Source organism: Anolis carolinensis, chromosome 2, assembly GCF_035594765.1.
Source record: "Anolis carolinensis isolate JA03-04 chromosome 2, rAnoCar3.1.pri, whole genome shotgun sequence".
NCBI classification, from domain to species: Eukaryota; Metazoa; Chordata; class Lepidosauria; order Squamata; family Dactyloidae; genus Anolis; species Anolis carolinensis.
Genome location: NC_085842.1, coordinates 94,174,892 through 94,188,377, shown reverse-complemented (window position 1 = coordinate 94,188,377; position 13,486 = coordinate 94,174,892). Strand labels below are relative to the sequence as shown.

The window sequence follows — 13,486 nt, the reverse complement described above, 5'->3', positions numbered from 1 at the left end:
AGAATTAGAATCCTATTACCGGTACTATTTTCCTTTTTCCAAGGCTGCAGGATTGTGCTGAGATTATGTATCTAATTAAGTGCACAAATGAACTGTTAATGAACTTTTCATTAAATGACAGATTTCTTGTGAACAGGGAAGGTGAGCCAAGACTTTGTGAAGGACCCTGTCTCAGATACATAGTTAGTGTGTTTAGGCTACAGTCTTCTATTTTATATAGTCTCAGTCAATCTTAACCAACCTAGTTTACTCTTAATTGTATGGGACTAAAATATCAATTATAGAAATTTTAATCCCAAAATCTAGAGGCCACCTGATTATTCCTTGAATAAATGGTATCAATTCAGTTATTTCCAGATCATATCATCATGTTCTTCATATGTATTTAACTGAGCCCCAATACCCTGTTTCCCCGAAAATAAGACAGCCCCTGAAAATAAGATCCAGTAGAGGTTTTGCTGAATTGCTAAATATAAGACCTTCCTCAAAAGTAAGACCTAGCAAAGTTTTTGTTTGGAAGCATGCCCGCCAAACAGAACCCCAGAGCATGCAGGCTTGGTAACTGTACGTACCATGGATTGTTGTACATGGAAATAATAGTAGTAACAAGAAATTCTTGATAGGATTCACAGTTTGTCTGGTCATGCTGGTTTGTGATGACAACTACTGTACAGTATATAATGTTCATTTTTGTTCAATAATTGTGAATTCTTCATGGAAAAATAAGACATTGCCTGAAAATAAGACCTAGCACATGTTTGGAGCAAAAAAAAAAAATACATAGGACACTGTCTTATTTTCGGGGAAAACACATTAGCTGGGAGTGGCGGAGGGCTCCGGGTTGTAAAAGGTTAGTGTAGACCAGTGGTTCCCATACTTATTTGGTCTACTGTCCCCTTTCCAGAAAAAATATGACTCAGCACCCCCTGGAAAGGGGGGGCGTGGCTTAGAGGGGTGGGCGTGGCTTCTGCTCAAGAGGGTGGGGCTGAGCCTCTCCTTAGTCCAAGATGCAGGGTGGGGAGGGGGTGGGGCCACAAATGGGCGGCCAGGACTGGGATGGGCGGAGTTACGACCTCTGAGGCAGGGCTGAGCTTCTATTTCTGTCCTGCGCTGCCTGCCAGGACACAGGGTGCAGGGCAGGGCCTCTTCCCAAGTGCCTGATGGGGCTGAACCTCTATACCCCACCCCTGTGTTCTAACAAGCGCCTCAAGGGAGGTATACAGAGGCTCAGCCCTGTCTCATGCTCTTGGGAAGAGGCCCCGCCCCTAGCCCTGCCTATACCTTAGGAGAGGTATAGAGGCTCAACCCTGTTTCACACTCTTGAGAAGAGGCCCTGCCCCTAGCCCCGCCCTTTAGTCCTAAAAGGCCTTTCAGGAGAGGTATAGAGACTCAGCCCTTCTCTAGCTCTGCCCTCTGTCCCAACAAGGGCCTCAAGAAGAGGTATAGATTATCAGCGCTGTCTCGGGCTCTTGGGAAGAAGCCACGCCTCTCCTCTGGCCCTGCCCCCATGTCCTAATAGGTGCCATCACCGCTCCCCTAGATCTCTGCAGCGCCCACCAGGGGGCGGTAGCGCCCACTTTGGGAATCACTGGTGTAGACAGTGCTGTGTCAAATGGATTAGTGACTTTATATATTTCTTATGTCTTTGCTTCTATAAATGAAAGAAGTCTACTTGTGCTCCTGAAGGCACATTGTGAAAGCTAAAAAAAAAGTGCAGCCTTCCCCAAGCATGATAATTTACTTCCTGATCTGAAATTATGATAGACAGGCACAGATGGAAAGACTAACCTAGCTTTCAGCTGGAATGCTCTCTCCCAGGAGTGACAGTCCACTTTACACTTTACATGTATCCCCCCCTTCCCTCTTTCTTCTGTTAACAGTTATTTTAACTTGACTGTAGGTTGCCAGATTGGACTGCAGACTTGGATAATTGTGACAAATGCGGAGTTTTGATTCACTGTTAATTGATTTACCTCTGACTGTTTCATGAAAGGCAGTCAACTGGTGGATGTATTCCAGAATCTTTTGCTATTAATTTAACATACAAATTAGGTGTTCCTATCAAACTAGAGCTAAACTTAGCCTTCTTTTCTTCATCACCCCCTCTTTTTTGTAGTTTCATTGACATGTAAATTTAGCCAAAGCTTTCCATTGAATTCGAATAGTAAATGTAATTTTTAACCAAAAGAACCTTCAGCTTGTAAATGATTGCCTTGCTCTTTCCTTCAGTCAGCTCAAAATTTATGTGTGGTTTATTCGGGATGTCCATGCACATGCATGGATGCAGGTGCACAGGAACAAAATATGTTTTCTACTAGCAATATAGACAGCATTTTTCCTTCTCCTTTGGGGACCTGTGTGTTTTCGTAGGTATGCTGTTAGCGTCAGAGCTCCGTAGGAATGAAAAGGTTGGTTGTATATATTATAGTATTCCACTAGTTCATGCTGTTAGGCCGACAAATGCTTTTTGCAGACCCTATCGCATGTTGTACAAGGTACAATATATAATGTTGTCATATTTTTCATTTTGAATTACAATAATTAAAATGAATTCTTTCCCCATGCATGTGTGTAAATGAAATAGGATACCAAAATTATGAGCATCATGACATATCCTTTCATTCTATGGCCACTGAATTGAGGTTTTATAACTTTTTAATGGGGCAGAGAGTAGATAAGTAATCTTTATTTATGTTTATTTTTTAAGCATAATCTGTGTATTCAAAATCACTTTCACACCCGGAAAGACAAATCCATTACATGTCATCTTTGGGATTTTGATTTAACAAAAAAAGTGGATTCTTCACTACATTTACTTGATTGTGTCTTGAGTTATTTTGTCACTGTTTTGCTACCTTATGAAGCCTCATGCTGGATGGCATTCAGCAAATGTCTTCAAAAGAAGTATGTGGATGTTTTTAAAAAGAACATTTGTCTTGAATCTTAATGGTGGAGTCACACCTCCTTGTCACTCACCTAGTTTTATCATTTAAACTGATTGTGCTTTGAAGATGACTTTAAAAGTAGCATGTAGTGTTTCACAAGGAATGCAATAAACGAAACCTGATTTTACACAATTTTAAATTATTACAAAGAGTATGAGCATAAAGAAAATATGGAGACAAAAGTTAGACTGAGAAAGAGTTAAATAGCTGAGGTGCTACTACTTAGAAAGTACCTTCATATGTACTCACCAACCTAGTTATGCATTGCTGAGTGACCCATGATTACTCCTTCGCCCCATGTACTGAGATATAACTCCACTTGTCCCTATGGTTAGATCTTTGATTTCAAGTTCAACATTTCACTGATTACCAACCCAGCTTGTAAAGTTCATTGCAGTTCGCCATGCCATTCTTTGAGTGCTCAAGTATTTACTGCCCCACAGAACACACTATGTTGTATTCGAGTCAGGTAGGACTATCAGGTCTAGAGTTTGCTTGTACTCATGGTGTTCACCATCAGAGGCACACCTTTTGCATTTTCTGATAATTGGATGCCATCACAGGCATACCTTTTGCATCTTCTGATAATTGGATTGGGATTGTTGATGTATGTTTGGGGGAGTTGGGGGGCTTGTAGCATCTTGATTGATGAAGAGATTTCTGTCTTTGAAGATATCTGTCAGGTTTGAATTGCATTTATGACAATTAATACTTTAGGTATCAAAACTCTTATGTGACTCCAGGCAGTCCCCCCCCCCCCCCTTCTTGCTTGTTTCAGCTTGCAGGATGGGATCTCTCAGCAAGTATCAGGATACTTTTTGTTTGTTATTTTACCTTTGCAAAGAGAAACTGTACCCACTATTATTACTCTTTACAGACAAAGTGTTCCAGCAATCTCTGCAATCACAGCACATTAAGTGCCAATTGGTGAATGAGGTTTCCTTTTGACATTTGTAGAATTCATGGGATGGAAAACAAAGAAATGTACATAAATAAAACTTTATTGTTTTGATTTTACTTTATTGTTTTGTTTTAAAAGTTGTCCAGGGAGGAATAGGCTAATGAAATCTTTCTTTTATTAGTGAAGACTTTAAAGGCATTGAATATACTACAGCACAGTGCTTCTCAGCCTATCTGATATGACAGACTGGCAGGTTTTTCCTCTATTACCAGGCTGAAGTACCATATTAGGGTCATATCATATTTGCATATGTTTTCTAGAAGCTTGCCATGAAGCAGCAGCTGATGGTTCATTCGCAGACCACTATTTTGAGTAGCATGGCTTTCATACAAAAGCTGGATATAAATCAGTTCCATCAATTAGTGTGGATATCTACTGCTTCTCCTTGCCAGATTCGGAAAGAAGTGCTATATTGTTTTAAGAGAAGGAATGTTTTGCAGAACATTAGCTGTAGATATCATCTGGACAATTTAGTGCATCTTCACTTTAGATAGAAAAAAGAATGTTTAACCTAGTTGGCATCATTTGTTTAAAACAATCTGTTCCATGATACCTGTCTAGCTGCCTGGCTACTTATGTAAATGGTTTTGGGGATTCCCGAAACAGTTCCTATATATGTGAGCAAGCTTCAGGTTTCCTAAATAAGAATATAAGACCAGTAAATAAGATGGAGTACATATTTATAGTATTTGTAATGTTTTATGACATCAAGTTGAACTGTAGATAAGTGCTGAGTATATGACTGTTCTGTATAGCTTGAGACTGGTGGTAGATCGGTTTTGTAGCTTCAAGGTGAAGGCGGGCCATTATGTAGGTGTGGGCATGGCAGAAATGGTAACAGCAGTTAATCCACTTTTTCAGCCCTTTTAAATCCGGGACTCCAGGGCAATAGGGAAAAACATGGATAATCATGGACCATATTATTAAATGATAGCAATGTGAACTCATCTGTGTTTATGCCACTGTCAGGCATGACAATCCATGATAAGTGGAAGTCAAAGATCTGGACCCCCCAGATCTGGGAGGGCCCAATGTTATTTGGTGTGTGGTTAAATGAGTAGACGGTACAAAGAGTTAATAGGTTCTGGTTGTAATTGAAAAGGGTTGAAAGAGCAATCACCAGAAGGTAGACACTTTAAAAGCAAGGCAAGAAGCTTTTGTGGTATAAAATATGTGAGAGGAGTTGATGAAATCGACAGTGATATGTGATACTTCAGATGTTGGAAAGATGTTGGAATATAATAATGTTGTATGTTTTTCGGGCTGTATGGCCATGTTCCAGAAGTATTCTCTCCTGACGTTTCACCCACATCTATGGCAGGCATCCTCAGAGGTTGCCTGCCATAGATGTGGGCGAAACGTCAGGAGAGAATACTTCTGGAACATGGCCATCTGGAACATGGCCATACAGCCCGAAAAACATACAACAACCCTGTGATCCCGGCAATGAAAGCCTTCGACAACACATATAATAATGTTATTTGTCTAGATTGCTTCTTTTATTTTGACCACTAGGTATCTAATACAATCTTGGTGCTGTTGTTTGTTAACAGTATTCTTCTGTCTATGCTTTACTGTTGTGATCATTGAACAATTTATTCCTTGAATTGTAGTATATAAATTCTTGTAAGACACTGTTGATTTGGAGTGGTTTAGGGACTGTGAGTATGGTATAGGCTGATTATCCCTTCTCCAAAATTCTTTAGACCAGAACGTTCTAGAGTTTGGATTATTTCAGACAGAATACCTGTATTTTTTCAAATGTTGGAGATGGTATACAAGTCTAAATTCAATCATAATTTATGTTTCATGTATACTTTATGCACATAACTCTTTACACAATATTTGAAATAATTTTGTGCACGAAAGACTAATTTTGTGTAAATTGAATCATCAGAAAGCAGAGGTGTCATTACTTCAGTCACATGTTTGAGCAATGTAGGATTTTGGAGTATTTTTGATTTGCAATTCCAGATGCTCAAGTTGTAGCACTAAATTTCATCTGTTGGCACTCTCTCTCTTTCATCCTTTTAAAATAGCTACTTTTTCTCTCATGGAATCGAGGATATTATTTTTTTCATTTAAGAAAAAGTGGCTATCTGTCTTCGTCTATTCATAGCCTATTTATCGAACATTATCAGCTAAAAATACTCAACTGTTTGATTCCTGCTATGAGCATTTCTTACTGGACTGGTTCATGGTTGAGTTTTTAGAAAGTTTTTATACGTTTTAGCCAGATCCTTTCAGAATACCTAATATATAATGCACCGTCGAAATATTTATCTAGGCATTGCATTTATTATAATTATATATTGTATTTATTATTATGGCTAATATCAAGAAGTCTATAAACAGTGTTTTCATGTCCACAAGCTACCTGTTAAGGTTCATAAGTTAAACATGGAAGTGATTGGATGTTCAGCTTCCCGAAAGTAGCTGACAGTATGTCAGGAAGAAAACAGAAACCTGTGGGACCTTAAAAACTAATCATTTTTGTAGCATGAGATTTCATGCTCTATACTTCATTTTACTGCATGCAGGATAAATATGCACCTAGTGAAATGAATGTTAATTCATAATATCCCATGCTATAATAAATAAAATTGCTCCTTAAGGTACCTGTTTTTGTATATTCAGTTGGCTGTGTAATACTGCTGTGTCTGAAATTGTTTTCCTATTATTTATTAAATCCACAAGCGGTGTTGTGCATAGGAAACATTTTTATTCAAGAACAAGACTGTGTGCCCATAGTGCATATCGTTCTGTGTGCCTGTGTACAGTTTGTTATTGGTGTAACCGTGCTAAGAGAATGCTTTTGAAGCCAGCAAAGTTAAGAGAATACTCTGTAACGCCCTGTATAATTGCCTTCTGGTTTATGGATGTTTGAGACCCACATATTGTCAGGATCCTGATTTATAATGGGGTTGGGCAAAGTGCACCCTCAACCGTTCTAGCTATACTACATTATGCATGGCAAAAAGGATGTTTGTGAAGGAGATTTGCTTTTGCAGGAAGCTTTTGAACGTAGTGCTTTACATTTTAAATACATGATGAGACCCCATGTATACTTTAATAATAAAAAACCTTTTTTTTTCTTTCAAAATTGGAAGTTGATTTTTGCAATCCATACAGCCCCCAGGGGTGCCCAATGGCAAAGAAATTAGCTACAGACATGCCAGTTTTCTAAACTATTTATAAATCTGATGTTTTTAAATATTGAGCATTTGTATAAAATCCCTACATTTGAGTTCCTATTGATGTATTTTTAGTAATGACAAAGTGTTATTCTTTTCCACCTCTTGCCTTTCATTGTCCATATTCTGGGCCTGCCAGAATCCCCTTTAGAGGGGATTCTTAAGAAAAATCTGGGCAATGCCTGGTCTGTGATACCTCCCACTTATTTGTAAATGCTAATCATTTCCAGCCTTTGCATTTAGTGGATAATGACCTGTCATGCTAAGTGAATTTAATCTAGCTTTATTCTTATCTTCACACCAAGCATGAACATTTTTTGCTCATTCTTAAATTGAGGGAGAGTTAATTGGGGGTAAATAATGTTAATACTTCCACCTGGAGTAAATAGTTTTCAACATATGGTAAATTCCAGGCTCCTCCTGTTGAATTTAAATATCATGTTCCAATTGACTGATCTTTCCAGTACTTCTGAAATGTGGGGGAAATGCTCCTAGTAGCTACTCTGATCAATTCTTTAAAAGCACAGTATTGAATATGATAGCATGAAGTGATATCATAGAGATGAAATGCTGCATTTTCTGTACATAGCTGGTCTCTTTATTTTGCAATCAATTTAGCATACTAATGTTTGGTGTTTTCTCCTTCCCCAGAGCATTCAGCTCCAGCTAAGGTGGTGAAAGCAGCAAATCCAAAGCAACGGAAGGGAAGCAAGGTAAGGTACAAACAAGTTCTGTTTGGTGTATTGGTGAAAGATATATACATTATGGGAGAGTGTAGGGCCCATCTGACACTAGCTTGATTATAAAAATGAACATGTGTAAACCTGTTATTTATTATAACTCATACAAACTGAGATCTTCAAAGGTGTTCTGTCATGCTCATGTTCTACAGATAGAACCTACAGGTTTAAATATTTTTAAAACACTTTCTTGCTAAATGTTCTGCCCCCTGAAAATATTTGACTGTTAGCACCTTTTATAAACTGACTCTGGCACTTTATATCACTTGGATTTTAGTATTGTTCATTTTAATTGCTATTGTTGTTTTTATGGTCACTTGTATTTTGTGTTGTCCATTTTAAATCACTATTGCCATGTTTTTATTGATTATCTTATTTAAACTGAGTTGGATTTTACTTTTGTAAGTGTTGTTTATGCTTTGATATTGTGGTGTTTATCAGTGTTGATATACTTGACATATGTGCTGTTTGTAAGTTGCCCTGAGTCCCTTTGGGAGATGGTGGCAGGATATAAATGTTGTTGTTGTTGTTGTTATACCACATCTGTACTTAATTTTTTTTCATGTTTCAGCTGTCACCACTACTTTCCTCCCTTTCATGCATTTGTGATACCTGAAGGGTGAACTTTGATCTGTGTATTATGTGGTTGCCTGAAAGATCCTAGCATGTGAAAGGCCTTCAGTTCATCATTTTACCTCCAACTTTATTTGATTATTAGTGCTTTCAGAATAGCAAATACGAAATGAACTGAAGACAGTAATCTGTTATCTCTGTAGTCACTGGCTGTTTTTATAAACCTTTCTATACTTATATGCTATTGTTGCACCTGGCTCTCTTTCTGGTACATTGTGTTATGCAATTTATAGCTTTGCCTGGAAAAAAGCTTCATTTGCAGTGTGTACTAGTTAAATAGGAACATTTATTAAAGAGGTTAATGAAAAAAGTTCAGGGCAGATTTACAGTTGAATATTATGGAAGACGAAAAGAATGGCCACATGCTTTACACAGCTTTGAAGTAGACAGTGAAGACACTGAAATAGTCAAGGATTTTCAATACCTTGTCTGAGTCATTAATTAGAATGGAGACTGTAGTCAAGAAAAAGAGTACAATGTGGAAGGGCACTCTGAAGGAATAAGATAAAATCCTGATGTGTCGGCATATGCCATTAAATACTAAAGTTGGGATGGCCCATGCTGTTGTATTTCCCATATTTTTCTCTGGTTATGAAAGCTGGACAATGAAAGCTGATAGGAAGAAAGCCTAAACTCATTTGAAATATAGTGCTGGGGAAGGGTTCTGTGGAGAACAAATCAATCTTGAGTTCTCCCTAGAAGCCAATATGGCTAAAATGGAGACTGACAGATTTTGGACGTATTTTGAGAAAAGACAACAATGCTTGTTAAGGTTGCAGTAGGAAAAAAGGAGGGTTGCATTCAGAGGGGTGGATTCAAGCAAGTAAGCCAAAGCCCTGAGTCTGCAAGACCTGAGCAGAGCGGTTGATGATAGGGTGACTCTTTCGTGGGGTCTCCATAAATTGAAGTTGATGGTAGTTTAAAAGCATACCAGTTTAAAATCTTGTGATATCTTTGAGATTTCTACAGGAAATATTGAAATTTGTACTGTTTTGTAACCAAAACTTGGATCCCTTAATAATGCTTTACTTGTACATTCCCTTTGGGAAGTTATTAGTAGTTTTCAAAAATTGAATGAATTCAATAACTTTAGTTTCCCTTCCTGTATATGAGGTATGACACCGTGCATACAATTTCTGATTACATTATGGTGGCTTCACTATAAGCTTTAGAGCAGGGGTCCCCAAACTTTTAAAACAGGGGGCCAGTTCACGATTCTTCAGACCGTTGGAGGGCCAGACTATTAGGTGGCCACCGAGCAATAATAATTACTACTACTAATAATAATAACAACAATAATAAAAAAGGGGGTTGGAAGAGACCCTTTGGGCTATTGAGTCCCATTCCCTTCTGCCTTTGTGCAACAAAAGCACAAGCAAAGCACTCCTGACAGATGGCCACCCAGCGTTAATGTTAATAACAATAATAATAATAATAATAATAATAATAATAATAATAAGGGTTGTAAGAGAAGAAGAGACCCCTTGAGTCATTTAGCCCAACCCCCTTCTGCCCTTTGGCTGTGGGGGCCAGATAAATATCTTCGATGGGCCGCATCCGGCCCCCGGGCCTTAGTTTGGGGACCCCTGCTTTAGAGTGATTTTTAAGTTATATGTTTCATTTGAAAAAAGATAGTAACTCATATTGTAATATCAAGGGGTTAGAGAAAGGAAACAGCTGAAAGCAGGCTATGTCACTGATTTAATCTGTAGTTACAAGGTTTGCTGGAGGGCAAAGCTCAAGATGTGCTTGCAAATAAAAGGTTCTGCCAAGATGGACTCGCTGATTCATGGCAAAGTTCACTGAATGTTGTACTTGCATTCCAGCTGTGATTCCCAGGTCTAAACACACTAACATGTCTCATTTGAAAACATAATAGCTGTAAATCACAAGAAAGCTGGACTCATCTGAGGCAAAGTTTAGTGAAAGTCAATGTTGTGCAATCAGTTAAATGGACAGAAGAGAAGGAAAGGAGGAAAAGATGGCTGTTTAATATATAAAGGCTAAAATCAGACCAGAGAGAGAGCTTCATTTTATTATGGAGAAAAGCGGGGTACAAATAATAACAATATAACAACAACAACAACAATAATAATAATAATAATAATAATAATAATAATAGCATCCTTGGAGAAAAGCGGGGCATTACATTATTTACATTATAGATTTATTTGTACATAACAACACAGCACACATACATTATTATTATATTATTATACTAATATTTATTTAGATCTCGCTTTATCTACCCAAAGAGAGATAAATGATATGGAAGTAGCTCTGCTTTCTAGGGACATCTTTCATTGTTTTATGTTTTCTTTAGGTATTTTTTTGTCTTAAATGGTTTCTAACAGTTATTGTTTACTTCCCTACCTAGGCAACATTTGCTGATGGCTAGTTCCACAGCTCCATCCATATAAAAGGGAAGAGACAAACTTTTTACTTAAGCTAGCATTTTAAATAAGTAAATCTCATCTTAGACTGGCTTTTGCATATTGAAGAAGGTACAGAGGAGAAGCTACACAAATTGGAGGTCAGACTTGCCAAATAAGGGATGCAGAAGCTCTTAGTGTGTGCATTCATTTCTTTGACTTACATGTGCACAGTTGTGTCTGAGACATTCGGTACCTTCTTTTGGCATTTCCAGAAATATACAAAATATGTCTTGGGTTCTGAAATTAGTTTCTTCAGAACATATCCTTAGAAAACAAGAAATATGGCTCGAATCCACTTGGACTTGCCTTTGAACCCCCTCCCCCGAATTGTTTTATCAGTTAAACCTCATACTTTTTATTTATTTTATTTTATTTATTAGACTTGTATACCACTACTCCCAGTTTGGCTCGGAGTGGTTTACAGAAATAGATTAAAACAATACACTTAGCTTTAAAATCACAATAAAAACAACAATAAAAACAGACATAGCCCCAAGTTTTTCACCCATCGAAAGCTTGTCGGAAGAGCAAGGTTTTTGCAGGCTTTCCGAAAGGCAAGTAGGTCTCGGATAGTTCGAGTTTCAACTGGCAAGGCATTCCATAAATGAGGGGCTACAATCGAGAAGGCGCTCTGCCTAGTAGAAGACAAATGATAAGTCCGTATGTTAGGGACTTCAAGCAAATTTTGGTTGCTTCCTTAACTTGTTACAGGTTCAATGATTTGGTGCTTCTGATGTAAACTGTCATGTGGATCACTAGATGGCATTATGTTTGGAGAAACAATATTAAACGCTGTATAACTTCCAAAACCTTGAATTGTGACTATTTTCCCCATTGCATTGTGAAAAGGACTAAATCAGTGAACCTTCAAAGGCTATGAAAGCTATAGTTGGAGAAAAACAGTTCAAATAGATGGAAAAATTATAATAGATAAGCTTTATATACAAAAGTACAAGGAAAATAAATTATATGTGTTCATGTACAAGCAATGCTAGAACCCATAGAGACACTTGAAAAGAAATTAAAGTACAGGTTGGGCATCCCTTATTTGAAGTGCTTGAGACCAGAAGTGTTTTAGACTTCAGATTTTGAACTACCTATATTTTCATAATGCTATATCTTGAAGATGAGATCCAAGTTTTAGCACAAAATCCATGTTTCATATATATCTTATTCACACATATCCTGAAGATAATTTTATATAATATTTGTAATTTGTAATTATTTGCACCATCAGAAAACAAAGGTGCCATTATCTCAGCTATCCAAGTAGACAGTTTTAGATTTTGGAATTCCAGATAAGGGACATGCAACATGTAGTAAAATGTATTTCACAATTAAAAAAACCAATTTGTTGCTTTATTAAGGCCATTGGGTAACGGAACTGAAGAATAATAGAACTATGGAGCAGTTTATTTAAAAGATTGTGCTTAGGGCTGATTTTGTATAGGAGTTTATGCAGTTCTCGTGTTGGATAAATATTTTACCAAAAAGTGGCAACTGTTATATGATCTTCCCTTTTGATTGGATGTCTCTGTTTATTATACTAGGTTGGAGACTTTGGAGATGCCACAAATTGGCCAACACCAGGAGAAATAGCTCACAAGAGTGTACAGGTAAAACACATTTTAACCTCAGTAAGAAAACCTTTCTGTTTGTGCTTCAGAGTGGAGGTTCCGGAAAGAAGTTCTTTTGGTCTTTGCAGGTCCCTTATTCAATAAAGGGGCTTGCTATACACAAATACACAAAGCTGGTATACTATGAGTGGGGACATTGATCCCTTCATTATCTGGCTTTGATTGGTGACAGTAACTCTTCAGGGTTTCAGGGAGATGTTATGATGCGAGTGGGTTCAGAGTAGAATGGTCAGTAACACTGTCAATTTTGAGTTTTTGTGTCACAGTCCTATCTATATCTGCTGAGAAATAAGCTCCATTGAGTTTGCTTACTGCTAACTATAAGGCACTACTGCAAACATTGTGCACAATATTCCAAACAGATATAGAATATTGTTAGATAAAGGAAATTTCAAGGGGCTGCCTTGCATTCTTCAATTGCAGCATAAAACAGATTTTGGGGGAGTGACTTTATTACATTCTAGCAAAAGTTGCACTTGAAATTCGCCAACTATTTTAACGGCACAGGTCCTGTTGTTGAGCAAGACTCTGAACTGTGCTGAGACATATGCAGTTTTCAAAAGTCATCACCAGATCATTTTTTTTATTAGATAATTGTCATACCAGCTTTTCAAACATGTAACTATAGAACCTTCAGGTTAATACGTAGTTATTCAGAAGTTGAGAAGTAAATTTTCATACATTTTTCAGCTATGGAGGGAAATTTGTGGTGTTTCTGAGGAGTAGTTGAAATATTGTGAAAAACTGAAATATATGCAATAGTAGTTGCCATATCAGACTTCTCTGAAACTTAATTGATAACTTGGCATTTTAAAAATACTATTTTGCATAGTTATTAAATCTTAAAAATATAAAAGCCTTGGTTATGGTTATGGTGTGTGTGTGTGTGTGTGTGTGTGTGTGTGTGTGTATATATATACACACACACACACACACACACA

At 37.5% G+C, this 13,486-nt stretch overlaps 1 protein-coding gene across 8 annotated transcripts in view; it reads left to right on the top strand.

Moving 5' to 3' along the window:
* Positions 1-13,486, top strand: part of larp1 (La ribonucleoprotein 1, translational regulator) — a 112,126-nt gene that overhangs the window by 36,182 nt on the left and 62,458 nt on the right. For all 8 annotated transcript variants that reach the window (XM_062970242.1, XM_062970241.1, XM_016995075.2 and 5 more), the window contains exons 2-3: positions 7,752-7,813; positions 12,459-12,524. In XM_062970242.1, coding sequence (XP_062826312.1) covers positions 7,752-7,813; positions 12,459-12,524 — 128 coding nt within the window. The remainder of the gene's footprint in view (positions 1-7,751; positions 7,814-12,458; positions 12,525-13,486) is intronic.